We start from the raw sequence: 26,014 nt of genomic DNA on the forward strand, positions 1-26,014 counted from the left end.
GCCATTTTACACAGTTTTCAGACTAGATCAGCACTTTAGGAATCTTAGTGATCCCAGGGGGAAAGGGTCAGAGAACAGCATAACCATGATTGTCTTGGCTTCCTTCCAATATCAGGGGGCATGAACATAAGCTGAGAAAGAGCCATGTATTAAAGGCAACATTTTGTCATGTGCACAGTAGTTAACATGGAAAAAACCACCATGGAATTGCTAACAATACAGATCTATTAGTGTATAAGCTAGCACAGCTTTTAAGCTGTCAAGCCCTGAATAAAAACAGCTGTGAATTAAAGGAGTTACACATGCAGAGCTTACCGGGTACATGACTTGCACTCCTCTGTTGGATATGCCCCTAAGTGAAGCCGTCTCAAGTGGTCAATTTTTGGCTGCCCAGGTGCCCTGCATAGGAAGAAAAATGCGAGAAAAACCACACTGCTGAAAAATTGTAAAAGCTGTTTCCACGATTGCAGGCTCATTACACAGAATGCCTGAGAACCAGACAACCAAGGTCAAGATGAAACTATGGACAACTGAGACACTACACACCTGCCAGAGGGAATGTCCCAATGGGGCACTGTGATAACCCTTCTCCAAGTGTAAGGGGCTGCACTCAAGGGATTAAAGTTCCACTTCTACCCATTATGATGAACTATTCCGCAGTCTTCCAAACCGCTGCCTTCTTACTACGAGTGAATTTCTATTATATAAACAGGAAGCATTTAACCCTCATATCCTGGCCAAACCACATCTTAAGAAATTATATTCTGCTTACTTAAATTCCCCCATGGTTTCAACTAAATACTGTATCTTTTCCTCCAAGTTCCCTGCTAAAACCTAACATATGGAATTTGACAGAGAATGGCTACTATGCTCCACCCCAGAAGTGGCTGCATTTTAGTGAGGGCTGACTTGATTCCTGACCATGCAATCTGCAAAGCACAGTGAGATTTAACAGGATAAAAGATACAATGTAAGGTTGTGTTGCATTTTTAATTCCCATCACATTTTATTCTCTGAATTCCCATTTCAGATTCCTTAGAGCCTATGTGCCAATAAAACACTATACCCATTTTAGAAACTGAAAAATTGAGGTGCAGAGAGAGCAAGCAACTAATCTGTGGTCACAGAGTGAATTTGTGGCAGAGTCAGGAGTCCTAACTCAGTTCCCTACACTAACCAATAGACAACACTCCCCTCCCTAAGAAAGGAATAGCAATTTTGACTTCTGGTCGATTTTACTGTAATCCCTAGACTACACTCCTTTCCAGAGCTGAGAACAGGATCCGGGAGTCCTGATTCTCAGTCCCCTCTCTGCTCTAACCACACTACCTGCTTGTTTCAGATTTCCATACCTGACAAAGACATCAAACTGCGATGAAACAGTGTGACCAATGAGTCCAGGGGCCTTCCCGAACTGCAGCCTTATGAGCTGCTTGTTCTGCAGCTTACTGATAATGCCATTATTGATGGGTAACCAGTCTACATTGGGAATAAGCAACTGGCTGGGGAGAAGACAACACTCATCAATCAGGGTATCGTCTGGCTCGCTCGGGTGAGTTTCGTCACGACCTGCATGGGAGACGAAGCACAGAGAGAACTTTCTCTAGCATGCTACTTGCTTAAAGGACAATAAATGCTGTTGCCTGCATGTTTCCCCCTCCCCGACCCAGTATGGCAGCTCAGGAAACAAACAATTCATCTTGTAGCCTCTCTTTCTCCCTCTGATTGCTACAGACCTACCCAGAGCCTCATTATCCCTAAGTGTTTTTCCTGTGTACAATATGGAACATCCACTGCGCACAAGATAGGATGAGTCTCTCTAATTCTGGGAAGTTTTTAATCCTTACAGCACAGCCAGAGTTTAGTCAACAGCCTGAAGAGTAGGGACATGCTGTCCTGGGTATCTGAGGTTGCCGTGTAAACAGGGAGGCAGCTTGGCTTCAACAGGCCCCAGATCCGGATCACCACCATGAGCTCTCTAAGCATCCCCAGTGATGCCCCGTCTCGCAGGAAGCTGTGCCCTGGCCGCACAGGGGATCCCTGCAGGGAATAGGAGGAAGGGCAGAGAAGAGAAACTTTTATGATCTGGGCTCACAGACATCCCCAACGGAACCACTTCCCATACAGGTGATCTAGCTAAGGTACTTATATGGCCCCCATTATTGTCATCATCTGCTAAATTTTGCAGCATAGCAAGAGGTTAGTTTAGCGCCATGTGCGTTTGTGCTCGCTGTAGGCACCCACAGAGCAGAAGATCAGGAGTTCTGGCGTCCATCTCTGATTTCACTTACACAGGTGGCTTCTCCATTCAGAGTTACTCTGGATTTACGCTGGCATGAGCATGATCAAAACCAGGACTTGTGGTTTCTATTCCTAGCTCTGCCACTAATTTGCTGAGTGATCTTGAGTAAATAATTTTCCCTCAGTAAGAAGAAAATAATGCTATTGACAGTCTTAATTAACATTTGGAAAGCACTCAGAGACTTAGATGAAAGGCCCTAGAGAAGGGTTATTATTTCCTCTGTGTAGATCTGCACACTCAAGTTCCTTTAGCACACTGCAAGATGAAAAGTTACACTGAAAAAGACGCACTTGACATTAACACTGGCTTCAGCGCAATCCATTTCTAGGACAACAGCAGACACTGGGCACACTGATTAACCCAACAGCACATGGCCATTGAATGAAAGAAGGCTTTCACTACCCTCCACACACCACACTGCCAAAGATGGAGGACAAGTTCTCACCTGATTAGGGAGGCTGGCAAGCAGATAGAGCACAAAGTCTCCCACCCACTGGATGAGCTGCTGCAGGGACTGCAGGGTAGTCATCTCCAGGACAAACTCCTCCGTCTTCAGGTTAATCATCACTTTGTCAATGTCTGAAAAGGAAGCAAGACAGCTCCTAGCACAGGGAGAAAAGAGGCTCGGGGAGTTTCCAGCATTGTGAACAGACTGCTCTCCTCGCTTTTAAACCCGGCTACCGACTACAAATGCATGCAACTTTATACCTACCCCAACAGTGCAGCCTATAGAAGGCAGTGTAGCCCAATGGGTAAGGCTACAGGAGACTGGGTGCTGGTCCCATCTCTGCCAACTGCCCTGCTGCGTGTCCCTTCCCCCACTATGCCTCCGTTTCTCCTCCCACCCTTTGTCTGTCTTGTCTAATAGACCATAAGCTCTTCAGACGCAAGTCTCTGCCCTGCAAGCCTGACTCTGGTTGGAGCCTCTATCTGCTATCGCAGTATAAACAGATACACACCCCTGAGGATCCTTCATGCCCAGTGCCTGTAACAGCCTACATGGAGTTGTCCACATTATCCTGTTTCATTGGTGGGCATCTGGTCTTTGACACCATCATCTTTTGGGGTTCCACCAACACACCTCAGGTTCACAAGCGAGTGAACTTTTGCTGGGACTGGTAGCCATGAAGGGGTGGAACTCACTCCCCCCATGGAGTGTCCACCCTAATCTAAGTACCCACAACAAAGGACTGATTCAGAAAGGGAGGGAGCTGATCAGCCAGGCAAACAGCCGTGCTGCATCAAGGGATGCAAACGGCTACCTATGTCCGTAATCTTGGAGCAGATCTCGGTGAGCCGGTCACCGGGACTCTTGTCTGGAGTGTTCAGGAAGTGCGGGCGGAGCAGCGATTTCAAGGTGCAGCTGATGGCGATCAGAAATAGCTTGGCATGATAGTCACACACACGTGCAACAGTGTTGGAGGAAAGCTTGCAGAGAGAGGCCTTCATGGCAACAATGCGTGTGGAGAGAACCTGTTTGACGGGGACACACAAGGATAGGCACAGAAACAAGATCAGATTTAGAATGAGCCTACTTAAAACCGCTACTCCCCAGCAACCATCACCCTGAGGAATGAATGCTGTTCTCCGTGTGTGCTACAACTGGCCACAGTACCCATTTACATCAACAATAGGCTTTACTAGCCTACCAAGAGTTTCTCCAAGAGCTGCTACTGGGCAGGAGCTGCTGAAATATAATACTCTGAAGGCAGAGTAGCAAAGACAGTGGTATCAACCTTACGCTTAAAATGCTACGCCTAAACCAGCAATGCTCTATCACTGGGGTAACTCATTGGACACTAGACAGTATGCTAAGTTCATGCATAAGAATTCTCTACATAGTAATCACCCTGGGTGGAGTCATATGCCCTTCCCAATCACTCCAAGCCCCCAACAGTACATAAGTACCAGATTTGGAGAGGCAGTGTAGCCTAGTAGTCAAAGTAACCCGTGGAAGTTCACTGGAAACCAGTGAAGTCTGGAAATTAACATCCCCTTATCTACTCCTGTTCCTTGACTCCCCTCCTACCAGTCCACACTCGGCACTGTGCCAAGCGTTCCTCTGCTGTTTCCTCACCTGCTGCAGGGCTGCATTCTGGCGCATGTACTCCTCATGCAGCTTCTCCACCAGGTTCTGCACCATGTTGGGCTGAACATGGAGCAGGATATCCCACCAGTCGTATCCCGTCACCATGCAGTATTCCAGCAGGAACAGCAAGTGGCGGAGAGACATGTTCATGTCCAGCACATGGCCCATGGAGGGAGAGATCCGGAGCATGCTCAGCTGAAGAAAGAAAGGAAAAGGAACACACATCAAGAGGATCCATCCACTCTAAAGGACTAACAACACCTGGAATCAAAGTGGCAGGAGATCTACAAAACCTCCAACAGAGAACAGTGTCAGTCATGTTCCAGTAAGTTTTGTCTACACTACACCCTGCAAATGAACCTCCGCTATGATCTGTGGAGACAATCTCCCAGGATATGGGCAGTTCAGTCCCCATGGCAGTCTCAGACCTTAACGTCTTTGATAAAACTCGCAACAAGAGGCCAGTTCTGGAGAGAGGTGTGCAAATTGGACTGAGACCTATTAAACTCATTCGACACAAGTTAACGGACTCTATGTCTGACCATAGCAATTTTTAGTTACTACTGAGCTGGAGAGACAGTTCTGTTAAACAAAGGGAAAACACAGGCACTATCTTGGATGAGGCTGCCTACTGGCAAGATCAAATGGACTTGTAACTCCTGGAAGACTCACTGCTTGAGCCAGTTAAGAGCAAGCAGAACAGAGCCCTGGCTAACTGAACAGAGTTTGTCCTGGCCTAGAAGAGCAAATAGGTCTTTTCCCACATCTAGCATAACAAGGCAAAGTACCTTGCCATGGTTATCAATCCCAACCAGGGCCAGTGAAGTCCAGGAGAGCTGCATGGCTTTGAAATGAACCAAAGGACCGGCGGCCCGCTGCCTTTTGATCGCCTGCTCATCCACTGGGCGCTGAGAGGAAGAACCATAGAACACTGCCATGGTCTGCAAGGACAGGCGATGAACTATGTGGACGCTACCATCATGGAAGGCCAAAGCAAGACCTGAGGACAAGAAATATCTGGGGTTTAGCAAGTGATTCCTGTGAGTGTAACCCATCCCACCCCAATGAGACACAGACAGTTGTCACAAAGTCAGACAGCAGCTCTGAAGACAGCCCAGTGGTCTCCAGCCTACCACAAGCCTTTCTTCCTCATCCTGCCCTGCATTTTTACAGTAATGAGAATACTTGTCTCTTCTATAGGGTCTGCTACTGGAGGATCCCGAAGCACCTTGCAAACATTAAGAGTCAGTCTCACCCACTGGGAGGTAGGTACACAGTACATCCATTCTGTTGTGTGTTAAACACTGATGCGCCCAGCCCCATACCAGGCAAAAAGCAAAGATGGGCCCTGCCTCCCAAAGCCTACAGTCTAAGAGTACATCTACACTGGAGCGGAGGTGTGATTTCCAGCGCGGATGGACGTACACACACAATAGCAGTGAAGCTGCGGCAGCAGGGCAGGCTAACCACCTGAGTACGTACCTAGGGTCTCAGATGGGATCGTGCTTGGGGTAGCTAGCCCCTCTCACTTGCACTGCTCTTTTCAGCAAACTACCTCAATCAAAGTTAGTGCGCGTATGTCTACCCGAACTAGAAATTACACACCCAGCTGCAGTGTAGATGTATCCCAAGAGACTGGCACACATACGACATGCTGGGTAAACTGAGGCAGGGAGGGGGTTAAAGGTCTGATTTGCAGAGCACCTACTACTCCCACTGTCTCCATAGGGGAGTTATGGGCGCTCAGCACCTTGGAAAAGCAAACATTATTCTAATCAGGTCCTTGTAATCACCTATCACTGTGGTATCTGAACACCCTAAGTGATTTGCCCAAGTTCACCCAGCAAGACAGTAGCAGAACCAAGAGAAGAACCCAGAAATCCTGACTCTCGTCCTCCACTCTAACCGCTATCCAGTATCCCTCCTCAACGCCAGCCTCATTAATTGCACTGCCTGGACAGCCGAGAACAGAAGCCCTGACCTTTCTAGGTTTCTTCGGTCCTCACTAGTAGACATGCAGAAAATCCTTTCAAGTTGGGATACAGTGACAGAAGGCCTCAGGCATCCCAGCACATATGACAGCTACAACAGTTCCTCCTGTGTAAGCTCTTCCCCATCGCTAGGTGGATGTACCCATCCCCACTGGGAACAAACTTAGTCCAGTTTTAAAGGACTTCTTGATTCCTGCAGGGCATCTTCTATCAAGAAACACACAAACCACACTCCAAAGTAGCTGGGGCTCTCTCTGTTCATAAGTGAGATGAACAGAGGCAGCAAAACTTCCATCTGCAGCTAGATGTTCAGAAAAGAAGCCTCCTTACCCAGTCCAGGGAAGAATTTGGTGTCATTGGCCACTTTCAGATCAGTATTGGTTAGGGAGATTGGCAGTTTCGGCAAAGCCACAGCTGAAACGCGATCCAAATCATTGGTGGCGGAGAGAATCCGCCATTTCAGTATCATCGGCTGCTTGTCTCCAACTTTACAGAAAAAACGAACAAAATAAACGACAGAATTTCACATAAAAAAGTCAGAGAAAGTGCCACAGACATCCCAGTCTTGAATTCTCCCCCACCCCAACAGCGTGCTTGGAATTAAACATTGATTATGAGTTTATTCACTCAGATGGATGCATTTTTGTAGACTCATTAGTTTTACAAAAAAGTTGTGGGTTTTTTTTTCTAAATCCATCATGATGGAGTGCTCTTCTCGTGGTGATTACCGAACGCCCAGAAGAATAAGGATGGGATTTCGAGTCATAATTGAGTCAAGAGTTTACACTAGGTTTTGATATTTCTTTGGCTATGCTCCTGTTTTTGAGGAGCATCAGCTGCTGAAACTCACCCACGGGAGAGATCTGCTGGAAGATGTTATTGACTGGCAAGCCCTCTTTCCGGAGAGACCAGCACTCCACGATGCTGCTGTTCTGGTTGGAGGCACAGAGCAGCACCTTCAAAGCAGAAAGGAATTTTCAAACCAGGCACAGCTACAAAGCCATGTCTTTTGTGCCCACCCTCTAGACCAAAAGGAAGGGGGAAGATTTGCTACTGTAATTGTCTGCATGAAATTCAGAATAGGAAAATACAGAGTACAGGGTGAAAAAGTGAGAAACAAAAAATGTGTGCATTAGTAGAGCTGGTGGGGAGCCCAAGTTTGGAACAGCAGATGGGCTGCTGGTTAGTGCAAGAGCAAAGCTGTAGGGAGGAGTTTATAGATCAAGTGGGTCCTTCCCTTTCCTAAGCATTTAACTCTTGGAATACTAGTGTAACATAGGAGGAGGGCGCTCACCTGCTCTGACATGTCCCTGGCGAGGAATTTCAAGTGAGTGATTGCCGGATACTTGTCCTTGCGGGCTGGGTCTGTGGTGCACCGCATGAAAAGGGAGGGCAGAATCTCTGTGTCAATTTTGCATTTCTCATTCACTACGCTGACGCAGACCTTGTAGAACTGGACGGGAGAGGTGCTGCTGCCATCTGAGGTGGCTACCACGATGTTTCCCCCACCCGTGAAGGCAATGTCCGCCAGGGCGACACGGCACCGCAGACGGCACAGGCTCTCCGTGGATGTTAGCACTTGCCCGTTGGGCTTGAGGAGAGAGACTGTCACCAGGCCGCTAATGGTCACAGCGATCCAGCCTTCCATAGGCTTCCCACCAAACAGAGTCAGGGAGGGAGAGAACTTGACCCGGGAAAACTTCTCGCCAAAATTCGATGCTCCGGACTGTGAATGGAGATTAACATACACAGAGCGGTTAGATCCTAGGGCTGAACGACTCTGCCATTACCTGAGTCTCCTTTTAATATCACTTCAACATGGCCTAGAGCAGTGATACTCAGATCTCAGTAGTACAGGAGCAAAATCGGCGATCAACATTACCCAAAAGAGCCACAGTAGTGTTAATTCACTGTTTCATTTACTATATCTATCTATCTATAAATTATTGTCACAGCAAAATGGCTGAGCAAATAGTATTATTTTATCAATTAAATTATTTAACAACATAGTAGAAGCATCCTGACTGGTTAATACTTAAATCACACAGTGTTTTAAAGCATGTGCTGCAAAGAGCCGCAAGGCATTTCAGCTGTAAAATGGGACAAATATTTTTCTCATCAGCGTATCGTGAGGCTTGTGTATTATGAGACGTCCTGTGGAATGGAAAGTTTGCCAAAGCCCCTGGATCTTCTCTGGAATCAGGGAGATATTCCAGATCAAGCAGGCTATATGGTATAAATATGGTCCCCATTTCAAAGCACATCTTACAATTCTGAAGGCATTTATCCTCACAACACCCTGTGAGATAGGTCAGTGCTATTCTCCCCATTGTACAGATGGCAGAGAGGCTAAGTGACTTGCCCAAGGTCATACAGGAAGTCTATGGCGGAGCAGGGATTTGAACCCACATCTCCCTAGTCTTAGACTACTGCCCTAACCACTGGATAATCCTTCCTCTCTGGTTCCTTCCTTGCAGGTTCCCTGTGCAAGTGCTAGAACAAACCTTTTCCACGTGCAGTGCTAGCTTCACCCCATTGTGCAACCAGGAAAGAGCCACAATTGGATCTCCCTCCACCATGCTGCCCACAGTGTTCTCCCAGCTGTTGGCCAGGTGATCTGTCATACTCCAGCACTTGATGTGTCCATCTGCATCTGCTGACAGGAGCCTGGAACCTAATACAATACAATCAAAAGAAGAATAGAAACGTCAGAACACGTCTCACAGAGATTACCAGGAACCCAGCCACAGGCATCTTCAAAGCAATGCATAGGAGGGAGAGGCCCCCCCCCATGCAAGACAAAAGGGTTTAGTAACATTACACTCACACCAACATAAGACGAAAATTCATAATTCAAGCAGCAATTTAATCTTAAGCACCGGTTCCCACTGTGTACTGGTGATACTGTGAAATCATACCTGGGTTGGATTATTTCCTCAATGATTCAGCAGATTCAGGGCTCTCACCTGTTGCTGGATTTTAAAAGTGCCTCCTTCAGCACCTTGCAGCTCTTACAGGTTGGAGTTCAAGAGGTGACTCCTGGCACCTAACTACCCCAGGAGACCAGTCTATTGCTAATAACTAACTCAAGAAGGACGGGAAGCACAGTCCTCTATGAAATCCACTATGGACCTCACAATGCAGATCTGACTGAACTGAACACTGCAGATATTACATGATTGGCACTATACAAAGATTTCTGATAGCAGAAACCCAAAAGAGAAAGACCTCCATAAACTCCCACTATATGCCCCATCACACTGTGAGCAATTTTATGAAGCCAAAAAAAAAAACACAACACCACCCCAACCAACTATAAGAGCAAAGCTTACCTGACTGATCCCATTCCAAACAGGTGATGATTTCAATGTGCCCAGAGTTAATGGAATAAACATCCCATGGATGCTCAGTGTCCAGGATATGGATCATGTGGGTAAGATCTAGGCAGGGAGAGACACCAAGTCCTTTCAAAAATTTGCAGTGGAATTTAATTTAATTTTTTAAAAATTCAATTTTTTACTGTAGGACATTAGTGAGTTTTAATTATTTTTATAGGACCATAAACATATGTTGCTTTACAAGACCAAAAAATAAAGTCTCTGCTCTGAAGAAGTGAAGATCTAATTAGAGCGTTTTTCCACAGCAAGACTAGTCTGGAGCAGGGGTTTTTCCAGCTGGGGGTCATGAATAGGTGTTGAGAGGGGGAGCAGATAAGAATCACAAACCACAGGAATGGGACAAACTGTACCTTTTTCCTCCTCATTTTTGAGGTCTGTTGTGAAAGCAATCAGGTTCCTGCAGGACCAAGCACATACCAGTGGGATGGAAGGACAGTGGTTGCTTTTAGGTCTTTTCTCCCACTCACAGACATACGCCAAATCCATTATGCCCTGGAAGACCTCCAAGGCACCACTTGCCTGTTGCAAGCCTATTCATAGACTGCTGTGCCTAGGAAAGAGAAGAATAAATAGGACTAGAATCTATTGTACAGTCACACACGCAAAGGACCACAAGTACATTGTCAAAGATCCCCTTTGTAAAACAGCAGCCATTTTCACTTTCCCAAGGAAATGTGTTGCTTTGTGCAATCCCCACTGAAAATAAGGATGCACTGACTTACATTATCAGTCAGAGCAGCCGGAGTGGAGAATTCCCATCATGGCTAGTTTTAAACCTTACACCTTTTAAAGAATCCTATTAACTCCTGTGACACAGCTGTACCCTCTGCTCCCATTTGCATTAATTCCTTTCCTCACCACTCTTTCTTTTCTCCCATGTCCTCATTCCTACTGAGATCTCCCACCTAAGATCCTCCAACCTTTACAGCTCATTCCTTTGTCCCTAAATGTAAGCCAGACACAGTAATCCTGAACACCATTACAGATCCTCAACACCATTAATTTGAGTTTCTCTTAGTAGAGGGTACTCCATACTTGGGAGCCTGAGAGCAAAGAAAAGCCCATGGAGCTCATAATCTTTACAGCCACAGTCACCTGATTTAAAGGTTAAGTTTTCTGCTAAGGTGGAGAGAATGTAATCATACAAAAAGAAGAGGAGCCACAAGTACTCCTCTTCTTTTTGCGAATACAGACTAACATGGCTGCTACTCTGAAACCTGTGATCATACAGTTTATCCACTGTACCACTCCTTCCCAGGTAAAAGAATATCAACTCTCCAATCCAAATGCCATATTGCTCATCTTAGTTGTGGGCAACTTATCTCCATAGCCCACTGACGTAACAGTTCTTCTGTTTAAAGGAAAAGTACAGTGAGATTAAAAGATAAAACAAGAGCCAACATGGTGGGCTGGATGGTCTCTTCCTAAATGGCTTAAGCTTTCTTGACATGTAGGTCCAGTAAGCACACTGGATGATATAATTAACTCCCTCTGAGCTTCTGTATAACAGTCCCTGTTCTTAACCTGGGAATACGGCCCCATTAGCCGCATATGCCACCTGTATACAAGTGCTACCTCTCGAGTGGAAACATTACCCTCTTGTTACTAGCCTTGGATCAACGCTGGTGAGTCTTAGATGCTGTCAGAAAAGAGTATTTTTTCTGTACGCGATCAGCGACCTTGGCGCCGTGATGGTCACCCGAGTCCCAGAGGGGTCCCCCAGAGGTGTCACTGTCAGGGGCTACACTGGGGCTGGCTGCCAGTATTTCTCCTCCACCCAGGAGCCCCTATCAACAGCACCACGCTGGGATCCCTTCACTCCTAACAGTGGGGTAAGCCAGGGTCTTCCACCCAGGCCACCCCCAATGCCACCAAGATACAGGGGGTTGGGAAATCCCCTCCCCCCCACAGTCATTCATGGGGATGGGGAAGAGTCCACCCACCTCCTCCAAGATGGGGGGGGACCCCCTTCCCCCACAGAGGCAGGGACAATAACTACCCCTCCCCCCACACAGGAAGGGGGGTAATTACCCCACCCCCACCCTAGAGAGAGGCGGTAACTGCCCTCCCCCGCAGGAGAGACTCACCTACCTCCCCCCCTCCCTGCGCGCCGCCTCCTCCCTGCCCAGAAAGGCCCCCTGCCCGGGCTGCCTCTGAACGGGCCGGAACAAACCTCCGCTCCCAGGGAGCGGCCAAGGGCCAGGGCTCGGCTCCGGAGCCCGAAGAAAGGGAGGAGGCGACTCGCCCCGCTGGCCCGTCTCTGTCAGAGCGGGAGGCGGTCTCGGAGCCGTTTGTGGACAATTCGCTCAGGCATCCCGCAGGGCAGCCCCAGTGTGAGGGCCTCCTTCAGCCGAGGGCGCTGCTCTGTTAATTTGCATACATTCCTACCCATAATGCCAGACGGCTGAGAAGCTGAGATGAGGGCCAAATTTAAGTGGATTTAATGAAAATAAAAGGTTATTATGAAATAAAATAATGATATGTATTAAGTAAACAAGAATATTAATTAGGTACATATAGTTGACAACATACTAAGATCACCCTCAGTGAAAATAAAATAAATTTGTAGAGATATAAATACTGAGCTGGTCCACCTTGAATTTGTGCTCGCTTCGGCAGCACATATACTAAAATTGGAACGATACAGAGAAGATTAGCATGGCCCCTGCGCAAGGATGACACGCAAATTCGTGAAGCGTTCCATATTTTTCTTGCCTGCCCTTCCCCTCTTGTAAGGAAACCTCTCCTTAGGGCATTTCTGTTAACTCCCTCTGCAGCAGGGTTTTACAAATTACCCTAGTATTTGGGGCTGGGGCTGCCCAAATATCCCCCCCCCCCCCAAGAAAAACCCTCTGCCTTTGGGAAAGTCCAAGGCCCCACCCCACAAAAATCTCATTATTGAGAGGAACCCAAAGCAACTCTTGCATATTGAGCTTCCCCCATAACCCAAACTTACCCCACAATCTCACTCTTCATTCCCCAAATACATAGACCCAGATCCACCCCACTGTTTTTTCTACTGGGTTACATACAAATAACTCTAGTATCTTGGTATTTGCATCCATGCAAATAAACCCCAGCAACTTGTTATTTGTGTAGACCCAAATAAACCCCAATATCTCAGTATCCAACAAAACTTCACTATCTCAAGTAAATTTGCAGAATTCCCCAGGCTCTCTCTCTTTAGGGAAAGTGACCTGCCATAATCTAATTGGCATGAGTTCCTGCCTGGCTTGGGATTTTGTTACACCCCATAACTTGGACCAAGTTTGCCTGAAGTTCAATGAACCCAGATCAAGTTTTAAGCCACAGCCAGACCAAGTCTGGAGCCAGCCATGTGGGGGCTTGAGGTCGGCACAAGTGAGTGCTGAGGTTCAAGCAAGCTGGGGAGTGAGTTTTGGAGTGAATCAGGGATGCTGAGGTTTGAGCAAACACCCACCCACCATCCGGTGCCAGGGTGGGATCTGTGGTTTCAACATGAAACTTCAGGGACCTGCAGAACACGCTGCCAGCTGCTTCATTCAAACCAGAAAATTCCCAAACACAACTACGTTCACTGCTGTTGCTGGGGAGGAAATCTGTGCCAAACCCCATTCTCATGGGCATTGGCAGTTTCATGTCCTCCTGGCTCCCATGAGCTGGGGAGGCATGGTGGGGGTGCAGAGAATTACCGCCCCTAGCGACCACCCTGACTTACCCAGCTCCTTGACCTGTTCCCATTCCCTTTTCACGCTGCCCACTCCCGGGAACAAGAAACAACCTGAGACCTGGGGATGCATTCAGCTTCTTGACAGCTGGGCAGCCCTCTTTTAATTATTGTTAGCTCTCTTGTGGTAGTAGCCGGCAGGCTGTGTCATGGACCAGGGCCCCAGGGTGCTAGGGGCTGCACAAACAGACGCTCCCTGTCTCCCACTTTGCATGATGCAGTGTGACCAAGCAGGGCCTCTGGGACAGTTCTCTCTCCCCTGGGGGGGCTTAAAGTCACTCCTCTGGCCTGGCGCTCTGCGGACACACCTGAGGCGCTGGGTTGGTCCCCCAGGGGCATGCAGCCAGCTGGTTTCATGTGTGTGCATGGTGCACCTGGCAAGTGGAACAAAGCACTGTGTCCCTTCCCCCCTCCACATGATCACCCCTGCTCCTCCACCCTGTCCAGCAAAGGCAGATGGAGGCCGATCTAATGCACTTGCAAACCCCAAATGAAAAAGTGCAAGATGAGAAAACCAGACAGAGAGCAGCTGGTGCTGGGAAGCCCCGTGGGCTCAGTCGTTGAGCCTGCTGGCTCCAGTCAGAACGCGCAGGGGGCTTCAGAGCGATGACTATTCCACGCTCAGTCTCGGCTCTGCCGGAATGAACCAGCCCGCTGGGCTGGCCAGAGGCCTCTCAGTCACTGTGATCCCCCTACAGCTCTCCCTCCGTGCCAGCTTGCTTCGCTCCCCGGCTCCTGCCTTCCCCCGGCAGGGGGTAACACTTCTCCGCCATGGGTGGCGATTAGAGACCTCCTAGGGCTGCCTGGGGAGCCAGTAAGTGGCAAGAGCGAGAGCGAGCGCTCCACAGGGCTCCATCAGACTGGTGCCTTTAATGCCCGTGTGCCTGTGAAGAAAGCTGCTCATTAGGGCCCAACTGCCCTGAGTTTCCATGTTCAACTGCAGCTTGCAAGGGGCTAAGGCAGCACCGTCTGTCCAGAAGCAGGAGAGATAAGGCACAAAGCCCAGCCCCGTGACCCTGGTCCCACTTTCAGCTTAGGCTGGGGTGGGGTGGGGTGGGGAGGGGACCGAACGGGCATCTCCCCGGCTCCCTAGAATCCAGGAGTTTTGGGGAGTGTGCATGTGGCCCCAAGGGGCAGATGTGTGGCTAGATGGAGGGTGATTGTCAGTGATCCAAGGGGGCAGGTGCATGAGTGATGGAAGGATGAGAGAGGGGGCTGGAGAACTAAAGAGAGTGGGCAGAGAGAGCCACAAGAGACTGACTAAAGAGGGACTGAAAGAGACAGCAGAAGGAGGAAGACGGGGCAGATCACAATAACATCCCCCCCAAGAGAACGGAAGATTGAAAGAAGAGCAGAGGATCTGGACCAAGCTGTTCAGATTTTGGATCCTTACTCACAGGTTGTATCAGGCTTCTGATTCTACCCACTTTTTCCTCTTCCCCCCCAGCCCCCTGCTGCCAAGAACAGGGGAGTCTGCCAGCCCCGTCTCCATTAATATGGCCACACAAGGGGGTTGCGGGTGATGGGGGGGTTTCACGCCCATGCTCTTGTACAGAACAGGCAAATACAAAGCAGAGACGTGTGTTCCTGCTGGTGGAGCGAGCCGTTGTCCCATTTCTCGTCTGGGTGCTGAGTGGCGCTTGTGCCCGGCCAAAGATGCTTTATTTTGTTAGAATGCAATTTGCAAATGAACATGGGGCTCCTGGATCCAGGGGCTGAGAGCACTGGCTGGAATTAAGGCTGCTGAAGGTAGATGGGCTGCAGGCTTCCCTAGCGTAGATACGACCACGGCCTTTCATCTAAGCTGCAGCCTCCTCCCTGCTTTGTCTGTGTTTGACAGTTTAAGAAATCAGCTATTATGGAGAACAAAGCTCCATAATACATAGTAGATAGGTGTAAATTATATTTTCAATCACTGTCAGTTTCACAACACCCAGCCTGCTAAGTGGATTTAAACTCAGCGGGTGGTGGCAGCTGGCAGTGCTACATCAGAAGCCCTGGAGTTTCTTCCAGTTAGGATGATTCACAAGTTAATTGCCTCACGTCTGAGCACGACGGGATATTCCATTAGGCCAGGTCTTCACTATGGACCACACAGCGGCACAGCCGTACCGCTGTAAGGCCTCCTGTGTAGCCGATATAGGCTGATGGGAGAAAGCTCTCCCACCGGCGTAATTAAATCACACCTCAACGAGGGTCTCCTGCCAACACAGCGCTGTCCACACCACGTGCTTTTTCCACACCCTTCACCGACAAAAGTGCTTGTGTAGACAAACCCTTAGCGTCCTACACCTCTTGCTAACAATACCACCCTCAAGCCCTGGCTTGGACAGAGGGCGATCGCTATGACGCGACACACGAGCAGACAGATGACTCCGGAGCACCATGATTTATTGTCCTTGTGCACATACCTTCCCCAGCTGAGTCAGCTCACAAGGAATCGTTTTTTTCCCCTTTCAGCAGAAGCCCCGGTTTTGGCCTCTGGTTTACAGCAGGCTAAAGCATTACCAACACCACACAGTCACCAGTCCACGCATGGATTTGCTCAGGCACAGCAGGTGAATGCTGTGGTGAGAACAGGGGACGGTCCTTTCAACAGAGGCAAGAGCTAGGGCTGGCAGGTACAAGTGACACAATTAAAAAGAAAAATTGATAACCATTCCCGGAAGCACGACACACAACATCCATGTCCACGTTACAATCCGCAGTACGGTCCTGATCGGGTGCTGGGCTGCACAGAGGCACTGTCCGGGCCAAGATCACTTTGGTTTGCGCCATCTCACCAGACCAGGAGCATGGGCTGGAGAGGCAGTGTGCAGAGCTGGCAGAAGGGGACGCCAGGCCCCAGGGCAGAGCAGAGCAGGGACTGTGGCAGGAGTTTGCCTTTTCTGCCCAGAGCAGCTCCCAGAATAGTGCGTGGCTTTGACACGCACAAAAGTGCACCCATGGGAGGTCAAGGGCTGCGGTCCGCTATGCTGCATTGTCCAGCTAGAACAGACCCCCACCCACACCCAGGAGAGCCTTGCTGTCCAAAGCAAATCAAGGGTCCTCCACTGTAGGATGAGAGGTTGTTTTGCTGAAAAAAGTTTTTTACATCCAGCTGGTTTACAAGGGAAGAGGAGATGTCAACGGAGCCCGATTCTCCACCCACTCAGTGTACAGCCTCACTCACGAGCTACGCTGGTGCTCAGCGAGAAGAGGGGAAAGGGGCCTGATCCTGCCCTCCGGGGGCCTAATTCTGGTCACTAACCCATATAAGTCAGGAGTAACTCCAGTGAAACCAAGGGAGCCGCACTATAGCGGAGAGGAGAATCAAGCCCCGAACCTGTGCAGAGAGTACAAGTGCGCGGGCCTCAGTCGGGATTCTTTACTGCTCACAGCTGCAGAGAATCCCAACACAGGAGCGTTTCCCCACAGGGCTGATCAGACACAGGCAGTGCGGGATGGTGGAGAATCAAACCTGGCCCATCCCTTTAAACCAGCTGCTATGTACAGGTGAGAGCAGCTCTTGATATGCACCAAATGAAAAACCCCAACACGTAGTATACATATTAAAAACCACACATATCCGAACAGGCTCGTTACAGCACTAGAGAGCTGGAAACGGAGCCATTTAAATTGCGCCATGATATAAAACTCCCCCTGCCCTCCCCCCGCGCCAGATACCCCTGGCAGACCCAGGTGGCCCAAGCTGTGATGTTCAGCTCTGACCACCCAGCCACGCTTGCGAGCGGCAGGACTGCTAAGGCCCTGGCTTGGATTCCACAATCACCAACACACATCTGTATAAATGACACACTATTATATTAAGAAAAGGCCCCCACACTGCAGAGAAAGCCAGACCTTTGTGTTACTGTCTCACTGATAACTGTACCAAAGCTTAAACAATAGCGATCTGGCTTCAGAGGGCTGTTTGCTCAATGCCAATCTACACGGAGACACTAAACAATGGGCTAGTTACTCCCACTCAGGGCTGGCTCCCTGGACAGCTTCTCCGCTGAGCTTCTGTCAGAACTAACAGATCGCTCTCCCTAGTCCAAAACCAAGCAGCCAGCAGGGGAGGGGGGCGCTGAGTCCTGCTTGGACACGTCTTTGAGCTTTTCACACAGATATTTCCCTCCTTTGCCAAGGCTAGGTAAGTGCTAATGCATGCATTCGGTGGGATCTACACCCCCTATATGCCACTGGATTGTATCCAGGGCTGACCCTGCGATGTTGTAAAGCGCTCTGTGGCGAGTGGAAGTAGGGTTAGGCACCAGCCAAAGCAGGCTGTTGCAGTCTGTGGTAATTGACCCCAGACACTTCCCCTGCCTCCCTGGTCTGTGAAATGCAATTTACAAGTTATATGTTCCAGGCAGCTGCTGGACATTCAGGTCCTGATTCGGCAAAGCACTTCAGCCACTGCTGAAGCTTTAGACTCCTGTTGAAGTGTTTACTGAGCTGGGGAAGGAGACCAATTCAGATGCTCAACGGCAAGGTCAGAGCCACTGAAATGCTAAGACCGAAAGGAAACTGTTTTGTCACAAAAATACTGCTCCAAATTCACCCCCGGGGGAAGCCAGAGGCACCCAGGGACAGGCTGTTTGTGTTTAAATGAGCTTCCAGGGAGCGCAGCTACTGCTGGGAGATAGCGCCACACCCAAGGCAGGGCTAGGCAGACTGGTCTCACACCATAAGTGTGGTGATATCTGGCAGCTGCAGCAGGTCCTGGAGTCTCCCTGCCAAGCTAAGAGGCCAGTGAGTCAGAGAAATGAGGGCAGGATGTGGCCCGAAGGGGCTGAGATGAAGGGCCCATCTCCACTATTCAAGAGCGATCTTGTTCCCCAGCACCAATAAAAGCACATTTCCATTTTATGAGAACAGGACTTTCACCATCGCCCCGAACCTGGCTGGATTCTGAATCCGGAACATGGCTTGGGGGGCAGAAGAGACACAATCAAGATCCCATCTACACTACAAGAGGGAACAGTGCTGCAACAACAGCTGATATGCATTTGACAGTGTCGATGGGCCCTCGGAGGGAATCCTGCAGGGATGATGCTTCCTCACCTCCCACCAGTCTACAGGCAGCAGGGGAGACCCCTGGAGTCAGCTCCTACCACCCTCACCCGCAGGACTCTGCCCATCCAGGGCAAAGGCTTCAAGAGAGGCAGAGTCCTCAGTCCTGAACATGTCTTTGAGAAGGGGTTGGACACTTGAGCATGACAAAGGTTGATGTTTTGGGCTGTCCATAGGTGGTTCCATTCCGGACAGAGTGGGCCTCCTGGGGGGTGCTTGCAGGCCTCTGCCAGACCCCCCCGCCTGCAAGGAGCAGAGATGGTGCCCTCCACCAGGTACCAGGAGCGGTATGGAGAAGGCTTGGGTGGAACCAGGAGCACCCCAGGGGTGGGGAGGAAGCTGGAAGTCACACCCACGTGTTGCCAAGCTTGTGCCACACGGGGAAGAGACAGTGGCAGCTGCGGGAGATGCCTGCAGAGCTTCAGCGATGGGCAAGGGAAGACTTCCTGTCTTGAAGCAGGGCACAAGGGATGGCGATCTAACCCACTCCACACAAACCCACCCGCCAGTTAGGCCATTGCACAAGTGCAGAGAATCGTCGGAGAGGGTGGGGACACACCCCATTTGTACGCTGAGGACTGAGTGGACGGATAGCAGATCTGGGGATCGTAGAAGCCTTCAGAGCACCGAGTGGGATATCTTCCAGGCTTATCAGCTCATCTGCTCCAAGTAGGTGGACAGCAGTAACTCTGGGGGCAGGAAGACTCCGTGTTTGTTGCTCACTTTCATTTGGCGTTTCCCTTCAAAGTCAGAACCTGGACAGAGAGAGGAAGGAATCTGAGTTCTTTTTTCGGAGCCAGATCATGCCTCCATCTCTCACACAGTTAGAGCAAAGACCACAGGATTTGGGCCTGCAACTGGGGTCATATTCTGGGACCAAACAGAAAGATAAAGTGCTCTTCTACTCACTCACCCCAGCGATCAGACCAGGTGGGTCTCATTAGTTCCGATCCAGGGGGGATAAGCTAGACGAGCACCTAACACAGAGGCACCGACAGTGGTGTCCTGCCTGGAGAAAACTGCCAGCCACAGCCACACTCAGGAGAACTCTTGGGTTGAGGTTTGTGTTTGGTTACTTAAAGTTGACGTTTTCAAAGTCGCCTGAGGGTGCTGGGCAGCCAAGTTGATAAATGCAAGCCCCAAAGAGGAGGTAAGTTTGGGCCAGATCCGGAATGTTTGCATGCACTGGGTTAAGAACAGGGCAGGAGCACACCTGCTTGCAGATCCCACAATGACCTCTCACAGCACTGCCCAGAGAGAGGCAAGTAGAATCAGCCATGTTTTAATGATGGGAAAACTGAGGCACAGCATGATAATATGACTTGCTTGGCCCGGCCCACATCTGAGCTGCTAAACCACTTGTGCCTCCCAGCTGCAAGGTGCTGTATTCCCAGTAGGATTTGTATGTGCTCATTTCCAACACAAAAAGTTAGCCTCGCCCGTGAGCTCCCTTCACACACAGACCGCACGCAGCATGCCCTTCCAGCCCATAACACCCTCCAGACAGACACTCTCCTGCTGGCTTCTGGTGGCCAGGCCAGCTCGCTGCCTGGAAGGGAGCCGCAGACAAAGGCTGATGCAACAAGAGACTGACTGGGCCAAGCGAACAGCTGGTTGTTTTGAACCCACTGAGCCAAACCTCCCGATGAACAAGTGGAAGGACGGAAGCATGCTCACTCCCCAGTGAACGGCTCACCCAGAGCAGCAGCCGATAGCGAGATCAATTCTAGGGCCGGCAGGACGTCTCCCAAGGGCTCAGCCTTGCGGTGGGATGTCGAATCTCTGGGCCAAACTCGGCCCCGGTATAAGCAGCAGCAACTCCCACTGACTTGCCAACATGCCAGAGCGAATGGGGTTCCCAGCCCAGACATGCCACCCAACACACTCCAACTCCATCTCCCCTAATGCACACCCCGCTAGCTGTAATCAGTACTGCAGCTTGGGAACAGATTCCTTCCTTTCCCCACCCCTGGGCCTTGCCAGAGGGTGCATGGAATAATGACGCACAATGGGAGGGAAGCAAAGCCCAGGACAGTCGAGTGGGTTGCAAGAAGTTCATTGAGCTGTGTAATTAAGGGCTGCATCCTGGCGTTTGGATTCTTAGGATCTGGCCCTAAGAGGACTGGCCATACAGAATGGTGCTTAGCATTTGAGACAGCAACTTGCATTTCCAACTGCTGTACAAACAGTAGCTAGTCAAATCCGGCAGCACCCTAGCGGGGCAGGAATTAGGCACTGGAAGATACCTCAGGCTGCACGACTCCTCACTGGCACAGCTGGGATTACAATGCTGGAATTCCTGCCTCCCAGCCCCATGCAGCCTTCAAACAATCTCCCAGGGTAACCCACCTGACTCCCCAGCTCCCAGAGCCACGGGGAAACGCTGGCAGCGTGTGGTGAGAGTTATCTGGGAGCTGCAGTGGAAGGCGGGCAGGGGTGACAGAAGAGTGGGGAGGAAGAGGGCTTAGCTGGAGAGGCTTGATAGCAATGGAGAGAAGAGAACCAAAACAAAGCTCTTACTGGCAGAGACGAGGTCCATGTACTGGCAGAGGGCATGGAGCAGCAGCCGCTCAAAGCTGGAACAAAAACAAACCAACCGGGCTTTGGTCACAAGTGGTTCTTTAAACTCCACCATCAGAGCTCAGGGATCAGAAGCTTCACAGCACGTTAGGCCCCCGGCGGCAAACGAGCTATTGGTCTTGATAACCTGAGACTGGAGCTAATCCGGCCATCTCTCTCTGAAGAGGACGGGTTGGTTGATTCCCTCTCCAGCGAGCGATCTGAGATCAGATCCGACTCTTGGGGTATGTCTACACTGCAGTCAAACACCCGGGGCTGGCCTGTATCAGCTGACTCAGGCTCGCAGGGCTATACAATCAGTGGAGACAGCCAGGCTTGGGCTAGAACCTGTGCTCTGGGACTACTGAGGGGGAAGGGTCCCACAGCCCGGGCTCCAGCCCAAGATTGGACATCTACACTGCGATTTTATAGCCCAGCAGCCTGAGCCCTCCCGAACGCGAGTCAGCTGCCATGCGCCAGCCACGGGCGTTTTCTTGCAGTGAGGACATACCCGCGTTTGGTGGATGGAAGGCAAACGACTGGGTTCGAGGGGATGCAGGCAGAGGCCTCCGATCCCCACAAGTCCATTGCAACAGGCATCTCCGAAGAACTCGAGTCAAAGGCCCCTTCGTGGGGCAGCTCTGTCTGGTTCGTGCCTGCAGTCTGCAAGATCAGCCCCAAAGATCCTGTGTACCTGACACCTTGACAGATTGACCATCACACACACCCAGTGACCTCATTACTAAGCGGGAACCAGCTCAAGCAGGAGTCACCATGCAAAACCCTCCCTCCTCCCACTTCCTCTGGGACAGGAGCAAAGGTGTCCTGCCGTCCCAGCAGCAAGGAAAAAGGATTACCTATTGTCCATCATTGCTGTGTAGACAGAGTGAGGGGTGACGGAGAAAAAGGCCAGTAACTCCTCCTCCAGACACTCCAGGGTCCCCTGCAAAAATGAGAATCAAGTGGGGGTGACAATATGGCTGAGAAGCTATTTGGAAGCTTGAAACCAGCATCAGGTCACCACCTGCAGGCTAGGAGCTGCATGCATCCAGAAAGCTGAGCCAGCCAACAGGCCGACCCGCAAACAGAATGCCACAAGATCCCAGACATCTCCCTCCAAAGTGGATGGTTGCCAGGATATTGGGTCTTCCATACCCCTGGGCAGCAAGCTTCCATGCCTGCGTGGTTTGTGTTCCCTACATGAAGTCACATTCTGCTGCCTCACCTGTGCAGGCAGGGAGTTGATGCACACAGCTGGTCACAGGGACCGGGCCTCAGGAACATCTCTGCTTTTGTAATCAGAGCCAGGTTTGGGAAAAAAATAAATATAATGTAGCATTTCAGATTTGACTCCTTGGCGGGTGGCAGATCAGCGAGTCCCAGCAGACCAGGCCCAGGTGTCAGGGCAGGTGGGCCCAAATGAGCAAATTCAAGGGGGGAGGCAGGGGTGATAATGGCCTGTCAGAGGGGGTGTGATGGGACAAGGGGCCAGCTGCCCAGTAAGATTGCCCTGGAACTGCTGTTCCAGGAGAGTAACAGAGCTGGCTGGGAGTGCAAAGCTGCACGAAGCAGGATCACCAGAGACCCCTGGGGAGGGAGGCTGTGAAACCCTGGGACAAAGGCTGGGCTGAGGGACCGTTTCACTTGCTTACGTTTGGACAATAAACCCAATCACAAGGATGCTGGGCATGGAAAGCTGGTGAGAAGCCATGCCATGTCACAGTGCCTTCCTGCAAGCCTTTCCAGACCCACTGAGAGCAACGGATCAAGATGTAGGACGTGAAGCACCAGCCTTTAGCTGTTACCAATGGAGAGGGAAAATCATTCCAATCAGGGCATTGGATCAGGACCCCTGGGTTCTGTTCTCAGTTCTGCCACTGATCCATGCAGGATCTTGGATAGGTCACTTCTCTCCGCAGCCTCAGTCTCTTTAATCTCTGTATTTGCCCAGTGCCCAGCATAATGAGCTCCTGATCTCCAGTGGGGCATCTAGGCTCTGCTGCAATACAAATCATTCAGATGGGTGTTTGGTGGGGATGGGACGGGGGAACCTCGTTCTCTGCAGCATGAGGCAAGCAAGAATCCAGGAGCAGCAGCTCCCAGCTCCAGAGCTTGTGAAAAGAAACCTCAGCGCTGGTGTGTTTCCCCTAAACAGTCTCTCCCAGAAAATATTTACATTCCTGTTAACAACGGAGCAGCAGCTAAAAGGCCTCCGGGAGGTTACTCTAGCTTCCTGTCTCCCGCCTGCCCCCGAGTATAATAAGCGAGGAGCTACAGCACAGCTCTTTGGAGCACCGTGACCTAAGAAATTAGCGGCAAAGATTGGTGCAATTGGAGAGCAAATCAGAGCAGCCACGCCAGGCACAAGCTGGAGCTGCTTTTAAAAGCAGGTGCTGAACAGAGGCAGCAGAAAAACAGACCAAGAAAATTATAGCACTGAAAATCAAAATCAAAGGAAGCGGAGACCAAGGGCCCTTCGGTAACAAGGGATAATTGTCAGTGTATGCCTAATGATGTGCCTGGTCATACCAGATCAAGCGTAATGTCTTCCTCCCATCAGTGGAGGTGCATGATGGGAGCGTGTACCCAGCCGGTAAAGTCTAGATACCCTTGTGGATCCTTCATGTCATTCCCTTCCCCACCTCCTTCCTACAGACCTTGCTCCCTTCTTTCTTCATGTTTGATCATCAAACTCTCGCAGAGACAACGTCATCCTCTGGCGCGAACCAGGGCTAAGGCGTCAGATGCCCTGGAGGGATAAATCCTCCATCTCCGGAATAGGAACAGCACAGGCTGGGGCAGAACAAGCTTCCCCGCAGCGGCCTGCCAGCGCCCCTCAACCCAATGTGGAGAGGCCGCCTCTATGGAGGAGGCTGGTGCTGTCTCAGTGCCCCACTGGTTCCTTGGTTTTCCCCCTGCCGAAGTTTATTAATAAAGGGAGGGCAGCTGTGATTTGTGTGATGTGGACACACCAGGAGCTAGCTGGAGACCTAGAGACACTCGACCCTCTAGCCCCCGCCCCCAGGGACTGAACAGCCAGCAGATGACAAGAATTCAGTCCTTACTGACCCGGATCACATTGAAAACCCACAACCTACAGATTACAGGCTCCATTTCCCTCCTGCCCCACTCCCAAAATCTCTGAACCACTCTGTTCTTGAGCGGACTAGACTTCTCTGGTCACACCCTGTGCACTGCGATTTCGACACCTGATTCCCATGAACTGTACGGGGTGGAAACTTCAACCCAAGCTTCCTGTGTCAACTGCAGCATCTTCAGCATCCACAATCTGCAGCTCGTGACGTACCTGTGCTGGCCTTAAGCTAACGAGCTTGCTAAAAATAGCAGCGAGGCCAGGGCGGCTTGGGCTGCGCAAGCCCACCTCACCCCCCGGATACTTGCTTGCTTGTGCGGCTGGCACCACCGCGTCCTCACTGCTCTTTTTAGCGAGCTGGCCAGATTGAAGCTAGTGCAAGTGCATGAACACGAGCTGCAAATCACACCGCCAGCTGCAGCGTAGAGATACCCTCGTGTAGCAAGCTGCAGCCGCATCAGGAAGAGTCAGAACAAGCCTTGGCTCCACCCACTGGATAGAAGGGGCACGTGGGTTACCGACCCTATAGGAAACTTCTAGTTCTAGATGGGAGCTTCCGGCACCTGGACAGTCACCAGACCAATGACGTGACAGGGTCTCACCATGGGGATCCTGCCTCGTCTCAGCGTGGTGCGAAGCCGGCGGCTGATGCGCTGGAAACATTCTTTCGGCGTGTAAGCAGGATGCTCTGGAGGAAACAAAGAAACAGATTTAAAGAATCGGCATTCCCAGTGTTGTTCAGGGATGAGACAGCTGTAGCCGCAAGCCAGGGACTTGAATGAATGTTGGAGAAACCAGGCAAATGCAGAGTGAAGGTCGCACTCCTCAAACAAGGTGCACAAGTCACCATAACTCTGCCCCAGTGGGGATGTCAGCCAGGCATCTTCTCTTCTTAGCATGTGAAGGGCACAAGAGGCAGCAACCTTCCCCACCAGTGGAGGGGCATGCCGAGGGCAGCTTGGCCAAGAGGGATCTGGAACAGGAAGAGGCACGCTGTGCCAGTCACCCCAGTGATTCCCTGCAGCTGCAAGCCCCGTACGCCTGGAATCAGGGAGACACAAGTTGCTTCCCCCCTGTCCTGAACCAGCCTCAGCACCAGCACAGGGATGAACTTACCCCCATAGCTCCGGGTGGCATGACCTGCCCCCTCTCACCTCTGTGGGGTCCGGGCAGACATACCTGATAAACTGAGGCTCAATATTAACTAGGTCCCTGCTGATTCTTTTAGCAGAGAGGGCAGGTTGTCACGCTTCTCTGGCACAGAGTGATGGGGCAGCAAGGTGATGCCCGGGAACGTAACACCCACTTCAAGATTCAAAGTCACCCCTGTCCAGCCTTTCCTTCCCCTCTCGGTACCTTTCCACGTGTCCTCTGCTTTAACAGGGAGCTTCCTCTTGTGCTTCTTCTTGGCCTCTTCCTCTAGGTAGAGCAGGACCCGCTCCTGTTCCTCCCCAGACCGGTTCATGAAGTCATTCCAGATCTGCGAAGGGAAGTCACACCACAATTTCAGTGTAGATGTGTGCAGGGGACTCCAATTCAGTCACCAGAACTCGGCCACTTCAGGTACATGCAACGCCGTGGTCTCCTGGCACCACCTGAAACTTGGATAAATTACGGCCTCTCTAGCCAACCCCCACAGACCTTGGAGCTTGTCAGATGGGGCCAATCTGTTCAGTGAAGTCCTCGGGCAGCCTAGAAAATCCACAGCCTGCAAGGAACAGAGATGAACAGACTACTTGACAGGAAGAGCCTTGCCTGCCTAGCCCTGCCTTTGTAACAATGCCTGAGTTCGCATCAGAGATACTGGATCAGAGTTT

At 50.7% G+C, this 26,014-nt stretch overlaps 2 protein-coding genes and 1 non-coding gene across 5 annotated transcripts in view; 1 reads left to right on the forward strand and 2 right to left on the reverse strand.

Annotated features, from left to right (window-relative positions):
* Nucleotides 1-11,714, reverse strand: part of MED16 (mediator complex subunit 16) — a 30,572-nt gene extending 18,858 nt beyond the window's left edge. Inside the window, exons 1-15 of one of the 2 annotated variants that reach the window (XR_012156150.1) lie at nt 11,391-11,714; nt 10,131-10,330; nt 9,715-9,822; nt 8,887-9,056; nt 7,677-8,108; nt 7,233-7,338; nt 6,713-6,868; nt 5,180-5,391; nt 4,380-4,586; nt 3,565-3,775; nt 2,748-2,881; nt 1,848-2,040; nt 1,353-1,569; nt 547-697; nt 323-399 (exon numbers count right to left, since the gene is read on the reverse strand). Coding sequence is in view for 1 of the 2 variants with exons in the window: in XM_073323698.1 (XP_073179799.1) it covers nt 316-399; nt 1,353-1,569; nt 1,848-2,040; nt 2,748-2,881; nt 3,565-3,775; nt 4,380-4,586; nt 5,180-5,391; nt 6,713-6,868; nt 7,233-7,338; nt 7,677-8,108; nt 8,887-9,056; nt 9,715-9,822; nt 10,131-10,266 (2,366 nt within the window). In the remaining variant the exon portion in view is untranslated. Of the gene's footprint in view, nt 1-315; nt 400-546; nt 698-1,352; nt 1,570-1,847; nt 2,041-2,747; nt 2,882-3,564; nt 3,776-4,379; nt 4,587-5,179; nt 5,392-6,712; nt 6,869-7,232; nt 7,339-7,676; nt 8,109-8,886; nt 9,057-9,714; nt 9,823-10,130; nt 10,331-11,390 lie in introns of those variants that run through there. The other variant, XM_073323698.1, reaches the window with a different exon arrangement.
* A 669-nt stretch (nt 11,715-12,383) lies between these two features.
* Nucleotides 12,384-12,490, forward strand: LOC140903429 (U6 spliceosomal RNA). Its single transcript, XR_012156246.1, has one exon. It is a non-coding gene; the product is annotated as a U6 spliceosomal RNA (small nuclear RNA).
* Nucleotides 12,491-15,860: 3,370 nt separating this feature from the next.
* Nucleotides 15,861-26,014, reverse strand: part of R3HDM4 (R3H domain containing 4) — a 32,556-nt gene continuing 22,402 nt past the window's right edge. For both annotated transcript variants that reach the window (XM_073323707.1, XM_073323705.1), the window contains exons 4-8: nt 25,554-25,677; nt 24,800-24,885; nt 21,961-22,046; nt 21,065-21,120; nt 15,861-19,299 (exon numbers count right to left, since the gene is read on the reverse strand). In XM_073323707.1, coding sequence (XP_073179808.1) covers nt 19,196-19,299; nt 21,065-21,120; nt 21,961-22,046; nt 24,800-24,885; nt 25,554-25,677 — 456 coding nt within the window. In that variant the 3' untranslated portion in view covers nt 15,861-19,195. The remainder of the gene's footprint in view (nt 19,300-21,064; nt 21,121-21,960; nt 22,047-24,799; nt 24,886-25,553; nt 25,678-26,014) is intronic.

This window comes from Lepidochelys kempii, chromosome 25 (assembly GCF_965140265.1).
Source record: "Lepidochelys kempii isolate rLepKem1 chromosome 25, rLepKem1.hap2, whole genome shotgun sequence".
Classification (NCBI taxonomy): Eukaryota; Metazoa; Chordata; order Testudines; family Cheloniidae; genus Lepidochelys; species Lepidochelys kempii.